The 17,431-nt window shown below is 49.6% G+C and overlaps 1 protein-coding gene and 1 pseudogene across 1 annotated transcript; both read left to right on the forward strand.

Annotated features, from left to right (window-relative positions):
- The first annotated feature begins 1,206 nt into the window (after positions 1 to 1,206).
- On the forward strand, positions 1,207 to 7,749 carry Klk15-ps2 (kallikrein-related peptidase 15, pseudogene 2; annotated as a pseudogene).
- A 2,796-nt stretch (positions 7,750 to 10,545) lies between these two features.
- Klk1c9 (kallikrein 1-related peptidase C9) lies at positions 10,546 to 14,432 on the forward strand. The gene is made up of 5 exons (NM_175759.2): positions 10,546 to 10,627; positions 12,336 to 12,489; positions 13,350 to 13,636; positions 13,733 to 13,869; positions 14,234 to 14,432. Exons 1-5 carry the CDS (start codon positions 10,582 to 10,584, stop codon positions 14,387 to 14,389), a joined length of 780 nt encoding a protein of 259 aa, NP_786935.1. The 5' UTR covers positions 10,546 to 10,581; the 3' UTR covers positions 14,390 to 14,432.
- Positions 14,433 to 17,431: the final 2,999 nt, after the last annotated feature.

Here is a 17,431-nt window from a genome sequence, read left to right on the forward strand (position 1 = left end):
ATGTCTTGGTCTTCCAATGCGTGCATAGTCTTTCAGGATGAGTTGAAAGAGGAAGTAGCAAGATGAGAAGGACTTGAATTCACTCCCCCAAACTTCCTGAGGTCTCTCCATGGGCCAGACACCAGCACTGGGTGGTACCTTCGAATTCAGGGTCACTCTGGTGGCATCTGTTTAGAAGGAGTTCTCAGTCTGATGAGGAGACACAACAGAGAGTCTGGGGAGGGAAGAGGTGACAGAGAAGGTCAAGAGTTGGGACAAGCTGTGTTGTCTGGGTGTGAAACTGCAGGCTGAAGTCCAGCACTGGCCATGCCTAGGGCAAGGTCACAGAGACCCAGCTGGGCAGGTTGGAAGAGGAGGAGGAAGTTCAGCCTTTCTAACTCCTGCTGAGGACATGGGACTTTATTTAGGGGCTATCAGAAGTTCATGGGAGGCTTGATGGGAGAAAGGATTGCTCATCTCTGCTGTAGAAAGGCAGATGGGCTAGTGAAAGTCATTCAACACCTGAGAGCCTAAGGCATGAAGGTGGAGAGTTCAAGGCTAATCTGGGTAACTTAGTGAGACCTAGAGAAAAATGAATAGTAAAAAGAGAGTTGGGGATGCAGCTTGGTTGTAGGGAGCATTTCTAGAATCCACCAGTAAGGGGCAAGGAGTGTGTGAGGCTCATTTCAGTTGCCTAGTTTAGAGCAGAAGAGAGGAAAGAAAGAAGGGAAGGAGAGAGGTAAGATCTCTGGGGATTTGTGTATGAGGCAGACTACAGAGTATTAGACTAAACGGGACTCATGGGAAACTGGATAGAGTCCTGATCAAGGGCCATGGGAATGAGAGAGAGACACAGAGGCTATTGAATAACACTGTGTTCTGCCAATTCTGGAAGGCACAGAGGCCCCTCCAGAGATAGGGACCAGGAGGGAAAACAGGTGGAGGCTGCGGGAGACAGAAGGCAGATCAGTAAAAGTAGATCTCTCAGTCAAGCATCGTGCTATACAACTGTCCTCTCTATAGTCAGGAGGCTGAGGCTGGAGGATCATGAGTTTGAGGCCAGCCTGGGACATGTAGAAAAACATTGTGACAAAAGACAAAAGAAAAGTGTGTCTACACAGGGGATACACTTCTGTCTACAGAAGGGTGATGAGGACAGATGGATCCAGCCTTTCCGCAGTTTTTGTCATGACCCTCAGATCTCTAAGACCTGGACCTTCCTCTACAATGTGACTTCTCCTTGCTTTCATCTTGCTGGTGTCTGCAGGTGAGGGGCACCAAAGTCAGGTACTAGTCTGATGAAAGAGGGTGCCCCTTTCCCCAGAGTATCTGCACCCTAGAACCTGTCAGCTCATACCTTACCCACAGACCCCTATTCTCATTTCCTTCTGAGCCACCAGTTAAATATCCCTGAATCCTCAATCCTGAGTCAACAGAAGTTCTAGGCCACCTGAGCCCTTGAACCTGAGTTCCCAGGATGATCTTTCTTGCTGTGTATCCTTGGGAAAACTCTTTTACCTCTCTGGGCCTCAAGAGCTTTATAGCTATGACAGTCATTTTGACGTCCCAATCACATTATGTAGGTGACACATGGGATAAGCAATAAGGATGGTTGAGACACCAAGAGCTCAGGATATAGGTTTGAATCCTGGGACTACCAGTTTCCTAAAACTGCAAATCTAGCTTCTCTACCCTAGGAAGGAGCCAAGTATCCTCCCTAAGTATCCAGTGTAGTTCTCTATGAGGTGTGTGAACATGATGGGACAATTTGGACACTGCAGGGACAGCTATTCCCACACATCAACCATGTAAGGCAGAGGGCTTGGGGCAAGCCCAGTGAATACAGCACTTGCTGTGTAAGCATTTGCTGTGTAAGCATGAGTGTCTGAGTTTACATCCCCAATACCCACATGGAAAGCCCAGCTGCATGCCTGTAAACTCCAGAGCTGGGAGGCGGAGACTGGTGCTTGCTGGCCATCCAGTCCAGCCAAACTCTAAGCTCCATGTTTAGTGAGAAAACCTGTCCCCAAAAATAAGGTCAGAACTTTTGAGATGACACAGATTGTACCTGCTGTCAGGCCTGAATAATGGAGTTTGGGAACCACACTGTGGAAGGACAATCACTATTGCCTTCATTTACTAAGGAGCAGGTTGGTAGCAGGGATGGCCATTAAAGCAAGGTCATCCTGGGTGACAGTCCAACCACAGACCAACCACTATCACATCTTGTGGAAATTGTCAATGTAACCTGATGCTTTCTGCCCTGCAGAAATCTGGAGGGGTGTCCATTAACGATCCTCCTGTTCACAACATGACCTCTGCCCAGTGCTCTCAGCCTTCCCCCATGGTGGCCAAGCCTCCCCTAGGGCTCTCCCTAGGCTCTGCCTCAGCTGTGTGCTGCACCCAGCCAGAGCCTCCACCCTCCTCCAGCTGGGACCGGCTGGGTGCAGCTCAATGCCCAGCTGTTCAGCCAGTGCCCTCCTCCACAGGGCGACCTCACCCTTCCTCTTTAAGCCCCTCAACTGCCACATCAGCACTCCTACAGCTTCTCAGGTCGTTGGCTCTATTCCTGACCTTGGAAGGTAGAGGGCAGAGTGTAGAGAGATGGCTTGGTTGTATCAGTCCAGCATAGGAGTAGGTGTCTGTCATGATCTTGACCTTTGAGGAGTGGGGCAAGAACATTGCTGTAGTGTCTTGATTATATTAGTCTCTATGGCTGTCCGTCTCTCTCTCTGTCTCTCTCTCTGTCTCTCTGTTAGTCTGTCTCTCTCTCTGTCTCCCTGTCTCTCACTCATCCTTGGTTTTCCCATCTGTGAACTAAGTGTCCATAGCACATGTCTCCTAGGGTGTCTGTGAGATTTAATGAGTTGTGCATCTGAACTGTGTCTGGCTCTCTCTCTCTCTCTCTCTCTCTCTCTCTCTCTCTCTCTCTCTCTCTCTCTGTGTGTGTGTGTGTGTGTGTGTGTGTGTGTGTGTGTGTGTGTGTGTGTGTGTGTGTGTGTGTGTTGCTGTCCAGAGGCAGGAGCAAGGTCGCCCCACCCCTTATGAACCTCAAAGAGTTTCCTTAAACATTAGCGGTCCTATTCCCCCATCGGTGCTATGCTGCTAGTTGTCTTGGAACTTGAAATCTCAGCTCTGTATCTGGTGGTATCTGTATGTGATCTGGGTTGGTGGAGAACTGTCCATACATGAGTATTCCCCCTATGGTGAGTATCTGGGTCCCTGAGTTCTACAAAAAGACTTGTGAGTAAAACACATTTTTTTCTTTGTGTGCACATGTATACACACCCAGTATGTGCACATGCATGTCAGGCATTGCCTGCTTTGTTTTATTTCATTATTTTATGTGTGGGAATGTTTTGTTGGCATTCATGTATGTGCACCATGTCTGTGCCTGGTGTCCTCAGAGGTCAGAAAAGGCCATCAGATCCCCTGGAACTGGAACTCCAGATAGTCATGGGCTACCATGTGGTTTCTGGAAGTTGACACTGGATCCTCTGTGAGAGCAGCCTGTGCTCTTAACCTGTGAGCCATTGCTCCAGCCCCACCTCAGTATTTTGACACAGACCTTGCCAGAGGCACAATGCTCACTAGTTAGCCCAGGGAGCTCCAGGGATCTGATTGCCTTCAGGCAGTGTAGCTTATGGGGTTAAAAGCACGCACCACAATGCCTGACTTTTTACTAGAGATTTAACCTGGGTCCTCGTGGTTGGAAGGCAAGGACTTTACCCACTGAGTCGTGTCCTCAGATTTTAAATTGTGGTTTGATGCTGTAACTAGATCTGCACAGATGTCTGTCATACTTCAGCCATACGTACCATCACCAACCTGAATATCCTCATGGACAACCCCATAAATAAATGTTAAAGTAACAAGTGTAATCCCAGAACCTGAGAGACCGAATAGAGAAGACTATCAGGCGTTCAGACTGCCCCAATTATGTTACAAGTTTTAATCCAGGCTGTGCAACAGAGTGAGACCTTGCCTCAAAACACTGTATGAATAAATCAATTCATAGTGCTTCAAGGACTTAGAATGCTTCAGGCACAATTCACCACACACAGACACCCGTAGGCCCCTTCTGATTTTCATGACCGTACCCACGTGTTAGTATTGAGAAAAACGAGCTCCAAGAGTCCAACATCTGGCTGGGGAGACAGGTCAGTCAGTGAGAGTCCAGTCAGTGAGCTGCTTACTGTACAGGTTTGTGGATCTGGATTTGACCCTCAGAACCTGTCAGAAGCCATAATGCAGCACTGGGTGCGGGGTGGTAGACCCAGTGGGTTCCTGAGGGTCACTGTCCCGCCAGCCTAGCACAGTCAGTGAGCACAGGTTCACTGAGAGTAATCTATCCCAGTTCTTGAGAATGACACTGAGATTGTCCTCTGACCTCATAGGCGCATGTGTCCGCACAGGTTGCTAGGCACCCAAAATTGGTCTTCAGTCAGCAAGCACCTAACTTAGGAGCCATCTGCCAATCTAAGCAGGGATTTTGTTTTCTTTTTTTCATTTTTTCATTTTTTTTTTTTTTTGACTAGCAGGAGCTCTGACACACCCAGCGATTTCTTAATGAACAAATGACCTGGGCGAAGCCTGTGAGGATAGGGTGAGGAGGAGGCAGGAATCCTGAAAAGCCCAGGGATGAGGAGAGATCTTCTACCTGTATCTCTCCACAGCGCAGGATGGTGACAAGGTGCTAGAAGGTGAGGAGTGTGTCCCTCATTCGCAGCCATGGCAAGTTGCCCTCTTCGAACGCGGCCGCTTCAGTTGTGGTACCTTCCTCATCTCCCCACACTGGGTGTTGACTGCTGCCCACTGCCAAACCCGGTATAAAGGAAGGGTATGGAGGCCGGGGTGTGTGAGGACAACTGGAAACTTCTAGGTTTGGGATGCATAGACTGCGGCTTTGGTGGAGAAGTAACCCAAGTTCTTGGATTCTGAAGGATGGATAGGCTGGAGGTGAAGGCCCTGGGTGGGGAGGGAGTGGATTCTGCACCTGTGGGTTCCTAAAGGAGAAAGAGAAGGCTGCAAATGCCCCATCTTTTGGACCCCTGACTGAAAAGTGTTCTAGGCAGTGAGCACTTTCTATTCTGAAGGAAGGAAAGGGGCCAAACCTGGAGCCTAAGTTCCACTTTTGTACCACATGTGGGACTCCTGGTTTTCTTTCTTTCATTGTTTTGATTTTGTTTGTTGGTTGGTTTTTTGAGACAGAGTCTCACTGTGTAACCTCATTTGCTCTAGAATGCAGTGTAGACCAGGCTGGTCCACAATTTAGAGAAATCGACCTGCCTCTGCCTCCGAAGTGTTGGGTTTAAAATATGAACCATCACATGCAGAAACTCCTGGGCTCTGAAAGGGTCATGGTTGGCGCCATTGGCTTCAAGGACTTGAGAAAACAAAAAAGTTCTCAGGAAATCCCAGGATATCCACTCTGACCACTTTGTCTACTCTTATTCTCACACCCAGCTTCATGAGAGTGCGCATGGGCGAGCACAACCTTCGAAAGTTCAATGTCCCAGAACAACTGTGCTCTGTCTCTCACAACAGCTCGCACCCATCGGCTTGGCATCATGATGTTGGGACTTTTCCAGCCCTCTGGACTAACACCCCAGGTGAGTCCTGTGGCTCTGCCCACATGTTGCCCCTTCACTGGTGAGGTCTGCGCGGTGTCAGGTGATAGGGCCTGTTATCAGACAACAACCCTGGAACCACAGGGAGTCACAAGTCACAAGGCGAGTGGAAAGATGAGACTGGGTGTAGGGATTCCAGCAATGCTGTCCTCTGGGGTTCTTGAATGGAGAGGACAAGGAACAAAGGGATTGAATGTTCTCCTCAGTGAAACTCCCTGATACATTGCATTGTGCCACCATCATCATTATCTCTGAGGCATCTTACAACAAGGACTACCCAGGTTGCCTGCTGCCCTCCATTGTGTGTGACTTTGTTGGGGTTGGTAGCACAGACTACTGGGTAAAAGGAGAGAATGGGATGTATCCTAGCTTGATTCGCTATTGCTGTGATAAAATACTCTGACCAAAAGCATCTTGGGGAGGAAGGAATATATTTAGATTACACCTTATACTTTGACATTGAGGGAAGTCAGGGCAGAAAATCAAGGGTGAACCACAGCAGAAACCATCGCTGGCTTGCTCACTGACTCCTGTTCAGCTAGCCCCACATCTGTCTCTCTGTCTTTCTTCTCTCTCTCTCTCTCTCTCTCTCTCTCTCTCTCTCTCTCTCTCTCTCTCTCTCCCTTCCTTCCTCCCTCCCTCTCCCTCTCCCTCTCTCTCTAATGTTAATGAGTGCTTCCCCTGCATGTATGTCTGTCTGTGCATCACAAGTGTATACTGCACATGAAGGTCAGAAAATGGCCTTGAGATTGAAATTGCAGATGGTCTGAACCTTTTGTGGGTGCTGGGAACCAAACCTGGTTCCTAGACAAGAACACCCAGTGCTCTTAATCAGTGAGACATCTCTCAATTTCTTACATGGCCAAGGCCAATTTGTCTAGGGATGGTGCCCACAGTGGGCTGGATCCTCTGACATTTGACCAGCAATCAAGACAACTTCCCACACACACGATCTGGGCAACCTCTCAATTGAGACGCCTCAGACAATCCTAGGCTGTGTCACCTTAGAAGCTGTATTCAGACAGAATAGGACAAGTAGGGTTACTTGAATTTTCTTTGCTTTGGGACAGAGACAATGCTGTATTTAGCTATGCATGAAGTTCCAGGATCAGTTAGAATCGTGGTGAGGTTGAAAGTAGGCTTAGAGATGTGGGCATGGAATAGATTTTGTTGTCTGGGAAGGCATGGAGGCAGGGAGTTTATTTTGATTCAGGATGGGGAGGATATTGTGGTTGGCATTGGATGTCATAGATTTGTGGAATGGGTAAAAAATAAGCAATGATCAGAGTTGGGTTGTGTTTAAAGAACACAACTTTAGTTTGGCTTTGGATGAGGATGATATTTAGATTTTGGAGGGCATCTGACTTGAACCAAGTTGGGCTGGGTACTGAACATGGGGGACCGAGTTCTCTTGGGTTGTGTTGAATCCGAGGATACTAGGAGTGGTTTGGGCTAATGTTTGAGTTTCCTGGGTTGAATTGACTCAAGATTTCATTGATGAAAAGTCGTGGTTGGTTAGAGTAAGGGGGACAGTGGGTTGGGTGTAACTCAGTTGTTGGTAGAGTTACCTGGCCTCCATCTCCAGCACCACAGACAACAGGCAGGGCGGCGCACACCTGTCGCCCCAGCGCTCAGGAGGTTGAGACAGGAGGAGCAGGTGTGCATCCTCTCACTACATGGAATGAAATATTGAGGAAAACCCCTCCCCATGTACACAGAGTAAATCTGGAGGACACTTGATCTGCAACGGAGCCTGCAGGGCATTGTATCCTGGGGTGATGTCCCCTGTCATACTACCACCAAGCCTGGAGTCTACACAAAAGTTTGCAGCTACATGGAGTGGATATGGAAAAATATGAGAAGGAACTGACTCATTGGCTCACCACCTATGTCCCTCAAGGACCACCTGGGACACTGACTAAGAATCTCCCTCATTCCTACTGAGAAAGCTGAGTCCCTCTGCATATCAACATACACTGTTATCCAGGGCTTCTTCCCTCCTGGTATCACCTGCTTAGCATGAAGAAAACACTGTTGGTAGGGTGGTAGCGTGGGTCTTTGATCCCAGCACTCAAGAATCAGAGGCAAGTAGATCTCTGACTTTGAGGCCAACCTGGACTACAAAGTGTTCCAGGATAGCCAGGGCTACACAGAGAAACCTTGTGTTAAAAAAGAAAAAAAAAATAGTGTTGATCTGTACTGCTGATCCAATTTTCTCTGTAAGGGTGTGACTTTCTTTCTTTAGGGTATTGTGGTAAATAATATTTGGGGATTTCTACATCACCTTAGACCATTTAGTTCCCAAATAAAAGTCTCAAAACATTGATATTTACAATACGCCTGAAAGCACTACGCTGGGCAGACATCAGCCCTCTATGCTCTTTTGTCTACCTCCCTGTCAATGACCCCAAAGTGTGACGCTCCATATTCCACCTTGACCGCTCCTAGTGCAAGGGACTAGCCCTCGTGGACATGTGATCATGAACCACCTACCCAGTGACTACTTCTTCCTTCTCCCATACCCTTTTCTTCTCATGGTCTCTGCCTGAGACTCCAAGCCGAGGATTTTCCAGGCCTGCCTATCTCTATTCTGCCTATAGGCTGTAGGCATCTTTATTAACCAACCAAGGATAACTTGGGGACAAGGTTTGTACAACAAAAGTTGGTACATGAGGATCTACTGGTCTTGAATCAACCAGGTCTTGGGGTACAGAATTTAGCATTGAATATAAGCAGCAGTAAGCCAAAACCCTACAGGGCATAATGGGAAATGTCTGGAGGACTAGGCTACAAAGTCTCCTGTTGCATGTTACCCAAAGACCCCTTCCTTGGAAGATGGTACACGGCTTCAGATATGGCTTTGCTCTTTTGAATTCAATGTGGAATCAGGGATCAGGGGTATGACCTCACTCATCCTTGGTTTTCCCATCTGTGACCTAAGTGACCACAACACATGTCTCCTAGGGTGTCTGTGAGGATTAAATGAGCTGTGCATCTTAGCGGATCAGAACTGTGTCTGGCACTACGTCCACACTCATGAGCTGTGCACCTCAGTAAGAGGACCTAAATCTAGATTTCCAAGATCCACCATTAGTTCTAGGATTCTCGGTGGCCAAGCCAGTAAGGGAAATGTTCTCTTTGCCTTGTCTGCGTTGGTGACACACAATACAGGCTTGGACATGGTGAGCTGCCTTGCTGATTGCATCCAGGTCTCAGGGTTGGAAACTGTGGCTTTATCATCAAAGATACAGGAATCAAGTTTCTGATTCTCTTCTGAGACCCCAACCTGTGATTCTTTAACAAATACATTCTTTTTTTTTTCTTTTCTTTTCTTTTTTCGGAGCTGGGGATCGAACCCACGGCCTTGTGCTTGCTAGGCAAGTGCTCTACCACTGAGCTATATCCCCAACGCCCAACCTGTGATTCTTAGGATCACTGAATGTTGAAACCCTTGATTTTGATCATTGAAATCAACAGATTTCAGATAATATTTTTATTGCAGGTCTTTATTGTGTGGGTGAGAGTGGCTGTCACAGGACATGTTTCAAGAGTTGGCTTCCTTCAACCACTCAGGATTGAATATAAAGGACGTCAGGCTTGGTAGCAGACACCTTACCCACTGAGCCACCTTGACAGCCTCTAAATATTTACTTATATATTTATTCCCTCCTGTCAGTCAAGGATGACCTTGAACTTCTGATCCTCCTGCCTCCACATCACACATGTTAGTTCTACAAGCATGCACCACCTCACCTGATTATACACAGCACTGTGGCTCAAACCCAAGGCTTCCTGCATTCTAGGCAATGAGTCCACCACTTGGCCTGCATCCCAATCCCACCCATCCCCACACACACTTCCTTAAGAAGACAAGGTCTCATGTAGCCTGACCTAGAACTTGTTCTGTAGCTGAGCTGACCTTGAACTTCTGATCCTCCTGCCTCCACTTCCCAAGTGCTGAGGTAACAGGTGTGACCACCATGCAGGCCCTGTGGGCAAAATCTTGCCCAGGGAAGGTGATTAGTTCAGATCTTTGGGCTTTTGAAGGATGGGACCTTGAGTCCCCTTACATAGGAAACAAGAAGAAGTCATTGTGACTCCAACACAGTTCAGGGCCTGTGACACTACCCAGGAATAACCTGAATTCTCATATTCTAGAACCAAAGAGTGGTCAGGCCGTGGTAATGTGCACCATAACTTCTATTTATCTTATTTTATTTTATTGGTTTGTTTTGAGACAACTTTATATATAATCCTGGCTGTCCTGGAATTCACTATGTAGACCAGGTTGGTCTACATCACAGATTATTAGAGTGTAAAATCACAGAGATCCGCCTGCCTCTGGCTTCAAAGTTCTAGGATTAAAGATGTTCACCATTACCCAGCTCCCAAACTTCTAATAGGAACAATAAAATCAGTGATCCGTAGTCCAAGTCAAAGAAGGCAAGATTTTTGGCATTCTCAAAAAAAGAAAACTTGTATCTGTGGGGAGCTTGCAGATTTCTTGACTGTCAAATTGCAAAGAATTTGTTCTAATGGCTGACTTCTGAGGATCTTCTTGGTCTTGAGGTACAAGATCTTCCTTAGAGCTGTGTTTTGGGGGTCACTTGCTCCAACACATACCTATCATACCCCTTCACTCTCACCCCTGGCCCTGCCATCTCGCTTGGTCCACAGGACATGTACAGGTCCAGGAGCAGCAGGCCCTGCCCCACCAAATATCAGCCAAGTGAAGATATTCAGGGTGACCTAGGATCTACTGGAAAGCTGGTGCAACAGGGCCCTCCCCTCCCCCAGCCATGAGGGTGAAAGCAGGGAATCCACCTCAGTCAGCAAGGGCAGGGCCTTGGCCAGCATCTGGGTGCCAACAGGGCAGGGGCGGGGCTGAGGGAGAACTAGGAGTTTTAAAGGCTCCCCAAGGAGGCTCCTCAGCTCCAAGATCACCACCTGCTGCTACTGGACACACGATATCATGTGGTTCCTGATCCTGTTCCTCGCCCTGTCCCTGGGACAGATTGGTGAGACAGGGTGGGAAGCTGGTGGGGTCACAGCCCTGACTGTTATGCTGCTTTTGGCCCTGGACATCCCTTTCTCCTCTCCCCTCTCCCCTCGCCCCACCTACATTCTAAAGCACCACCTGCTCCTCCTTCTCTTCCCCTGCACCCTGCCAAGTCCCTCACAGTCCTTTCTCCCATGCCAGGCACCTGTTCCCTCCCATTTTCCAGAACTTTCTCCTTCCTTAGCCACCTCATCATCTCTGGGCTTCTCCTGTCTCTCCAAGGAATCTTTCCAAACCCCGATGAACCTTAGGACCTTGCTTGTCTCTCTATTTTGCTGTTTTACCTAGAGCCTAAGATTCCAACCCCTGAGTCAGGAGCTTCCCCAAATCCCACACTAGAGCCCTTGGCTGTCCAGCAGCTGTCAGCCTTCAGCTGCGCTCTCCACATCCTGGTCTCCCATCTTCTCAAGGTGCTCAGTTTCTATTGACAGTTTCACTTCGCAAATTGGCTTCTGACATCAGATAAGTCCCCCGACCCTTCCTGGTGTGGGGAATCAGTCTATGTCCCTTCTCAATGGCTTTTTGGTTGTCTTGTTTTGGGAGGAGGAGTCAGTTCTCAGAAACCAGACATAGACATCAAGTATCTTCAATGATCACTTGGATAGGGTCTCACTGAATGCGGATTTTCCATTTAGACTAAATTGACTGTCTGGAAGGCCTCAGGGGACTCCTACTGCTTCCACCTCTGGTGTTACAGGTGCACACTGCCACACCTGACCTCTTACCTGGGTTCTGGGGAGTTCAGCTCGGGTCCTAATGCTTGCACAGCCAATACTGTAGCAACCAATCCATCTGCCCAGCTCTTGGGAATAAGCACTGAGCTAGTGTCTCATGGTGTAACTCAGGCTTTTCTCTGGTCCGTGGCCACTCTCCTGCCTCTGCCTTCTGTGTGCTGGGATTACAGATATATAATTCCCAAGATTCCCTGTTTCCTAACTCTGTGCTTTGACCTGCTCTTCCCTTCTCTGCAGCCCACCCTCAGCCACAGGCCCCTTGTTCTTTCCAGCCCCACCAACTCCTGTCCTGTCTCGCTGGAACCCCACTGCACAGCTCTAGTTCCCATTCTGTGCAGGACATCCCAAGACTGAACACCTAACCCTAACACCCCACACCAACTGTGTCCTCCTCTCTCCCTAACAGTGGTATGACTTGTTTACCTCCTTTTCCACCCCTGTGCTGTCTTCAGGCTGCCTCCAAGAGAACCCTGAACCTCACCAACACCCTGACCATTTGCCCCTGCCCACTCCGTGGGAAGCAGAACCGTTCCCTCACATCCCCCAGAGTCTCCTTCTCCGACTGCTTGTCCAGGCTCAAACTCTGTTCTTAGGGAGCCCCACCCTCATAGGTATCATCTCCACCATAGACCCTAACAGGACTGAGAATGGACTGTAATCCCATCTCTCTCTCTCTCTCTCTCTCTCTCTCTCTCTCTCTCTCTCTCTCTCTCTCTCTCTCTCTCATTGCCTGCCATCCTGTAACCTGATTTCTCCTTCAGGAGTTATTTCTGTCGCCACAACATTGATCTCCCTACAAAGATCAGCCATACTTGAGTCCCTTCCCCACATCTTCTGGCCATGTCCCAGCCCTGCCTAACTGTGTCCCCCAACACTACATCCATACCCCCTATCTGTTCCAACCATAACCCCACCCCCGTGTACCTGTTACAGATGCTGCACCTCCTGGCCAGTCTCGGGTTGTTGGAGGATATAACTGTGAGACGAATTCCCAACCCTGGCAAGTGGCTGTCATTGGTACAACTTTCTGCGGGGGTGTCCTGATAGACCCCAGCTGGGTGATCACAGCTGCCCACTGCTATAGCAAGTGAGTAAGGGAGGGGACAGGAATGACTACATGGCCAGGCTGGGGTACTGAAGAACAGGAGGGTGAGACGGGCTCAAAGTCTAAAGAGGTCCAACAGGGCTGGACCCATGGTCTGTCCATGACCTCCTAGGTCTCTTTGCTCCTCTCTCCATGCTTGTGTTCGAGTCCTGGCTCTTTCTTTTCTGTCTTATTTTTCATGTCTCCTGCCTATATTCACATCTGAATGTCTCTGTGGCCGTCTGTCACTCTGTGATTCCTCCTTGGGTCTCGGCCCATCTCAGTCTGGGTCTGGGTCTCATGTGTCCTCTTTTATTACTACTGACAATACTGGAGAACAGGCCTAAAGGCCCCTGAGGATACAAAGTCATGTCCCTGAATGTAGGGTGAGCCTGAATGTAGGATGTGAGAGAATTCCTCACTCTCGTCAGAGAAGCTCGGCCTTTAGGAACTTCTGTCCATTCACAGGACATAGGGAAGGGCTGGTCAGAGCTGGAGCTGGGTGAGGTAACTGAGTACAGAGGGAGAGCAGGATGCTCGCAGTGGGGGAGGGGAGTTAGGGGAGGGGAGCTCAGACTTGGGCTGTGGGCCAGGCCTTACCTACTGGGGAAGTTCAGCCCTGTTTCAGCTGCACCTGAGCAGCTCTCAGGCCTTCCCCTTCCTCCCTGTCCCCTCTTCCCTTGTCCTCTGTCTCTGTCTCTATTTCTCTAAATGTGTGTGTGTGTGTGTGTGTGTGTGTGTGTGTGTGTGTGTTTCTGTCTGACTCTCTTCTTTCCTCCCTCACTCCTCCCCCTTTCCCTGTACTCTGCCCAATCTCCCTGATTGCCTCTTCTCATTCAATCCATCTCCTTCCCTGCCCTCAGGAATTATCGTGTTTTGCTGGGCCGAAACAACCTAGTTAAAGATGAACCCTTTGCTCAGCGCCGGCTTGTCAGCCAAAGCTTCCAACACCCTGACTACATCCCAGTCTTCATGAGGAACCACACCCGACAACGTGCGTATGACCACAACAATGACCTGATGCTGCTCCACCTCAGCAAGCCTGCTGACATCACAGGTGGTGTGAAGGTCATCGATCTGCCCACTGAGGAGCCCAAAGTGGGGAGCATCTGCCTTGCCTCAGGCTGGGGCATGACCAACCCCTCTGAGAGTAAGTCTAAGCCAGGAAACACAGCTGGGTGTGAGGGAGAGGCAGACACGATGTGGCTGGGGTCTGCTCATGACCCTCTTGCCTCCTGATCTACAGTGAAATTAAGTCATGATCTCCAGTGTGTGAACATCCACCTTCTGTCTAATGAGAAGTGCATCGAAACCTACAAAAACATTGAGACAGATGTCACGCTGTGTGCAGGAGAGATGGATGGGGGCAAAGACACTTGCACGGTGAGACAGCCCCTCCCTGCGGTGAGGTGAAGGGCTGAGAGAGGGAACTGAGGTTCTCAATTCCCACTTCCACACCCTGTCTAAGCAGATGCTTGGTTTCCTTCCTATGGAAGTGATGTGAGCTGGGAGGGGAGGATCCTGCAGCTGGTACTATTCCTCCTCATTGACTTGGCTTCAGGGACTGGCCTGTCCACCCCTCACTCCTTGTAAGAGATGTCCTCCAAAGAACAGGGTTCTGTCCCCTACGGGCCAGAGCTGCCTCTTAGACGCCCCCTGCCTTCCTCCTTCTGAAATCAGTTCCAAGATGTCAAGTAGAACCCAACTCCCAACTCCTTCCTTACTCCTGTCCCTCTCCTTCTTTCAGGGTGACTCAGGAGGCCCCCTCATCTGTGATGGTGTGCTCCAGGGCCTCACATCGGGGGGCGCTACCCCATGCGCTAAACCCAAAACACCGGCAATCTATGCCAAACTTATTAAGTTCACCTCCTGGATAAAAAAAGTTATGAAGGAAAACCCCTGAGTGTCACACTGTGCCCTGGTCTCAATAAAACCCACCATGCAGCACACATGTTCAAGTTCTGATTCTCTCTCACCTTCTGGAGTCTGGAGCTGGGAGTCCACCCAGCTAAGGTCAGGACTCCCAAAGCAGGTCGACAAGGGATAGGGGTCCATGTACAGTTGGCTTAAGGGATGGCCTTGAGACAAAAGCAGACAAAAGGCTCAGACCAAGTCAGCGATGGCACAGGGGTCTCTTCTGGCAAGGAACATGTTCAGATCTCAAAGTTTAGTAAAGTTAGACACAACTGAAAGGTCAACTCCATCTAGGCCCGACCCTACACTGGAGGCAGAAGAGATGACAAGCAGTCAGACACTGAATACTTAGCCTGCTGGTCTGGTTTTATTGAGTCTTGGAAGCCAGGAGAGTGGCGGGGATGTTATATTAATTAAGCCTTTTCTTCCTGGGGAGGGTCCACAGAAGGGTAGGTTCTGCCCCCAAGGCTAGGCTACAGAGTATCCCCCTGAAACCCATGGAGGGTATGTCTCTAGTAGTAACAAAGGATGAAGAGTGGCTTAGGGGCATGCCCTGTGGGGCAGAGCATCGCCCGGCTTGGGAAAAGGGCCACATTGCTCCCTTTGCCTTAGACCACAAACCAGTGTGTGCGCAGAGGGACATAGCCGCAGATGAGAGTATTGGAGGACTTTCAGAGGAGGGTCCCTGCCAAGACTCAGGCAGTAAGGAGTGGGTCCTAGAGCTGGGAATGGGGCTTGCCACCTGTGTCCCCAGGGTGCTACCTGCTCTCAGAGGAAGTATGGGACCTCAAGGGAGGTCTGATGGAAACTGAGCCACAGGGACCGAGGTAGAGGCATCAGGCTGCGGGGACTCATCAGTGTCCTGAGAAGTTGCGTCGTCCCTCTGTTGGGGAGGCTCGAGGTATTTCACAAAGCTGCTTGCAGTAGACAGCTTCTGGGCGGGCGCCAAGCTTCTGGCCGAAATGGACAGCTGCTGCAAGTGTAAGGAGTGGTGTCGAGAGGCCCAACGGAAGTAGCTGAGCCTCCGCTCCATGAAAGGCGTACTGTAGCTCCACATCCGCACTTGGTTGAGGAAGGATAAAGTCCTTGTGGGAAGGGACCCCGTGGGCACTCGACTCAGAGCCCCACCCCAAGCCCCAACTCGGTCCTGGAGGCTTGACCCCCTTTCCTGGGCTCCTGCTCTGCCCTACCCTGGCCTCGCCCTTCCCTGTGAGACCCAGCCATCACAAGTCCACAGTATCAAGTCTTTGGTGCACCAGCACAGGGAGAAGGCCAGCTGGTAGGATACCTGTGGCATTGGGCACAGCCTGTTGCAGTTGAAGACAAAGAAATTCAGGTTGAGGAGAATCAGCAGCTCTACACTGGGGTGGGGCTGGAGAAGCACAGAAAGCTAGACAGGGAACACCACCCCACACCCCAAATGGAGATAAATGGAGACAACCACCCTGACACGCTATAAGTGGACACACACAAACACACACACACAAATACACACACACAAACACACACACACGCAGTACAAATGGATACATACTAAGAGGGGAAAAGAAAATGGGAGAAAAAACCATCAGTGACAACTAGTGGGCATAGGCTTTTAATCCCAGCTACTTACGATGCTGAGGCAAGACAATGGTATATTCACAGCCAGCATAGAATAGAATGAGACCACAGCCAGTGTGAGCGACAAAGAAAGCCTTAGAAAGTCACAGAGACTTTCTAAGAGCAGCAGAAATGCAAATCTAGCCACACCTCTGGGTAGGAGGCATCTCTGGGCTTGGGTGGGGAATCCCAGTCACCCCTCTCCTTGCCAACTCTTACCGATGCCAATGCTGAGGAAACTGAACATGAAGTCTATCTTGTTCAGTCAGGGGCAGACTGGTCAGGAGGAAAGGAACATGGTGGACAGGAGAATGAGGCATAGTGCCAGGGCCAGAAATATGAAGCGCTTGCTCATGTGAATGTACAGTGTGGAGGAGACTCAGAGAGATGGCTACAGTTACCCCCTCCTCATTGTTGCTCTCTGTCTCTCTGTCTCTGTCTCTGTCTCTCTTTCTGTCTCTGTTTCTCTGTGTGTGTGTGTGCGCACGCTTGTGTATGGGAGGGGAGTTGTCTGTCCTTCTTCTCACACCATAAGGAATCCAACCTAATTACTCCAGCAGCGGGGATGGAGAGCCATCTCAAGGCCAGCCTGAGTAGTTTAGAGACACCTAGACCTTATCTGTCTCAGAATACAAAGTATAAGCAGTCCAGGAGTCCTGGGGCTGTGGCTTCATTGGTGGAATGCTTGCCTAGCATGTGTGAAGTCCTACACTCCAGCCTCAGCACTGTGCTGAACTGAGGTGGTAGCACACTCAGGGGATCCCCGCCCTTGGAAGGAGGATCAGAAATTCAAGGTTAGCCACAGCTACTCATTGGCCTGGAGGCCAGCCTGGGCTACATGAGACCCTGTCCCAAAAAAGGCAGAGAATGGGAATATAGCTCAGCACCTGTCTAGAATCAGCCAGTGAGGGTCTGGGGCTTACTTCAGAGGTAGAGCACCTGCCTAGAATCCTCCAATGAGGTTGTTCTGAGGACATGGCTCAGTGGTAGAGCCACTGTGGAGTGTAAGGCTCTGGGTTCTAACTTCAGCAAACACCGATCCCACCCCCAAAAAGAAGAAAAAGCGTCACCTCCACTCACATTACCAAAATGACTATGTAGAATGTCTAAAGTAATCCTACTACCACTCACAGAGTTACATACCACCACCAACAGTGCCCCTACTGTGAGCTCTTACCTACTCCCCAAAAGAGACTCCTGGGAAAGCGCACATGGCCCACCCCATAGTCACCTCTAGCACCCATTATCAGGACCCACAGTCTATGTATACACTGACCAGTGAATTGGCCCACGTTGGCCTCCTGTAGTCAATCCAGAAGCTGATGAAGCCAGTGTATGGACAATACACATAGACCATCGGACCATCCACCACACTGAACACCGACAAAGTTTTGAGGAAGATGAAGACGAGGGACCAGGCCTGTAGAACCAA

This window comes from Rattus norvegicus, chromosome 1 (genome assembly GCF_036323735.1).
Source record: "Rattus norvegicus strain BN/NHsdMcwi chromosome 1, GRCr8, whole genome shotgun sequence".
NCBI lineage: Eukaryota > Metazoa > Chordata > Mammalia > Rodentia > Muridae > Rattus > Rattus norvegicus.

What these genes read in the sequence shown, in the direction of transcription:
- Klk1c9 (NM_175759.2), top strand. Translation starts at nt 10,582, where the DNA reads ATGTGGTTCCTGATCCTGTTCCTCGCCCTGTCCCTGGGACAGATTG. An exon ending in GCTGCCCACTGCTATAGCAA is followed by an intron (nt 12,490 to 13,349) that starts GTGAGTAAGGGA and finishes CCCTGCCCTCAG; the next exon opens with GAATTATCGTGTTTTGCTGG. An exon ending in CATGACCAACCCCTCTGAGA is followed by an intron (nt 13,637 to 13,732) that starts GTAAGTCTAAGC and finishes CCTGATCTACAG; the next exon opens with TGAAATTAAGTCATGATCTC.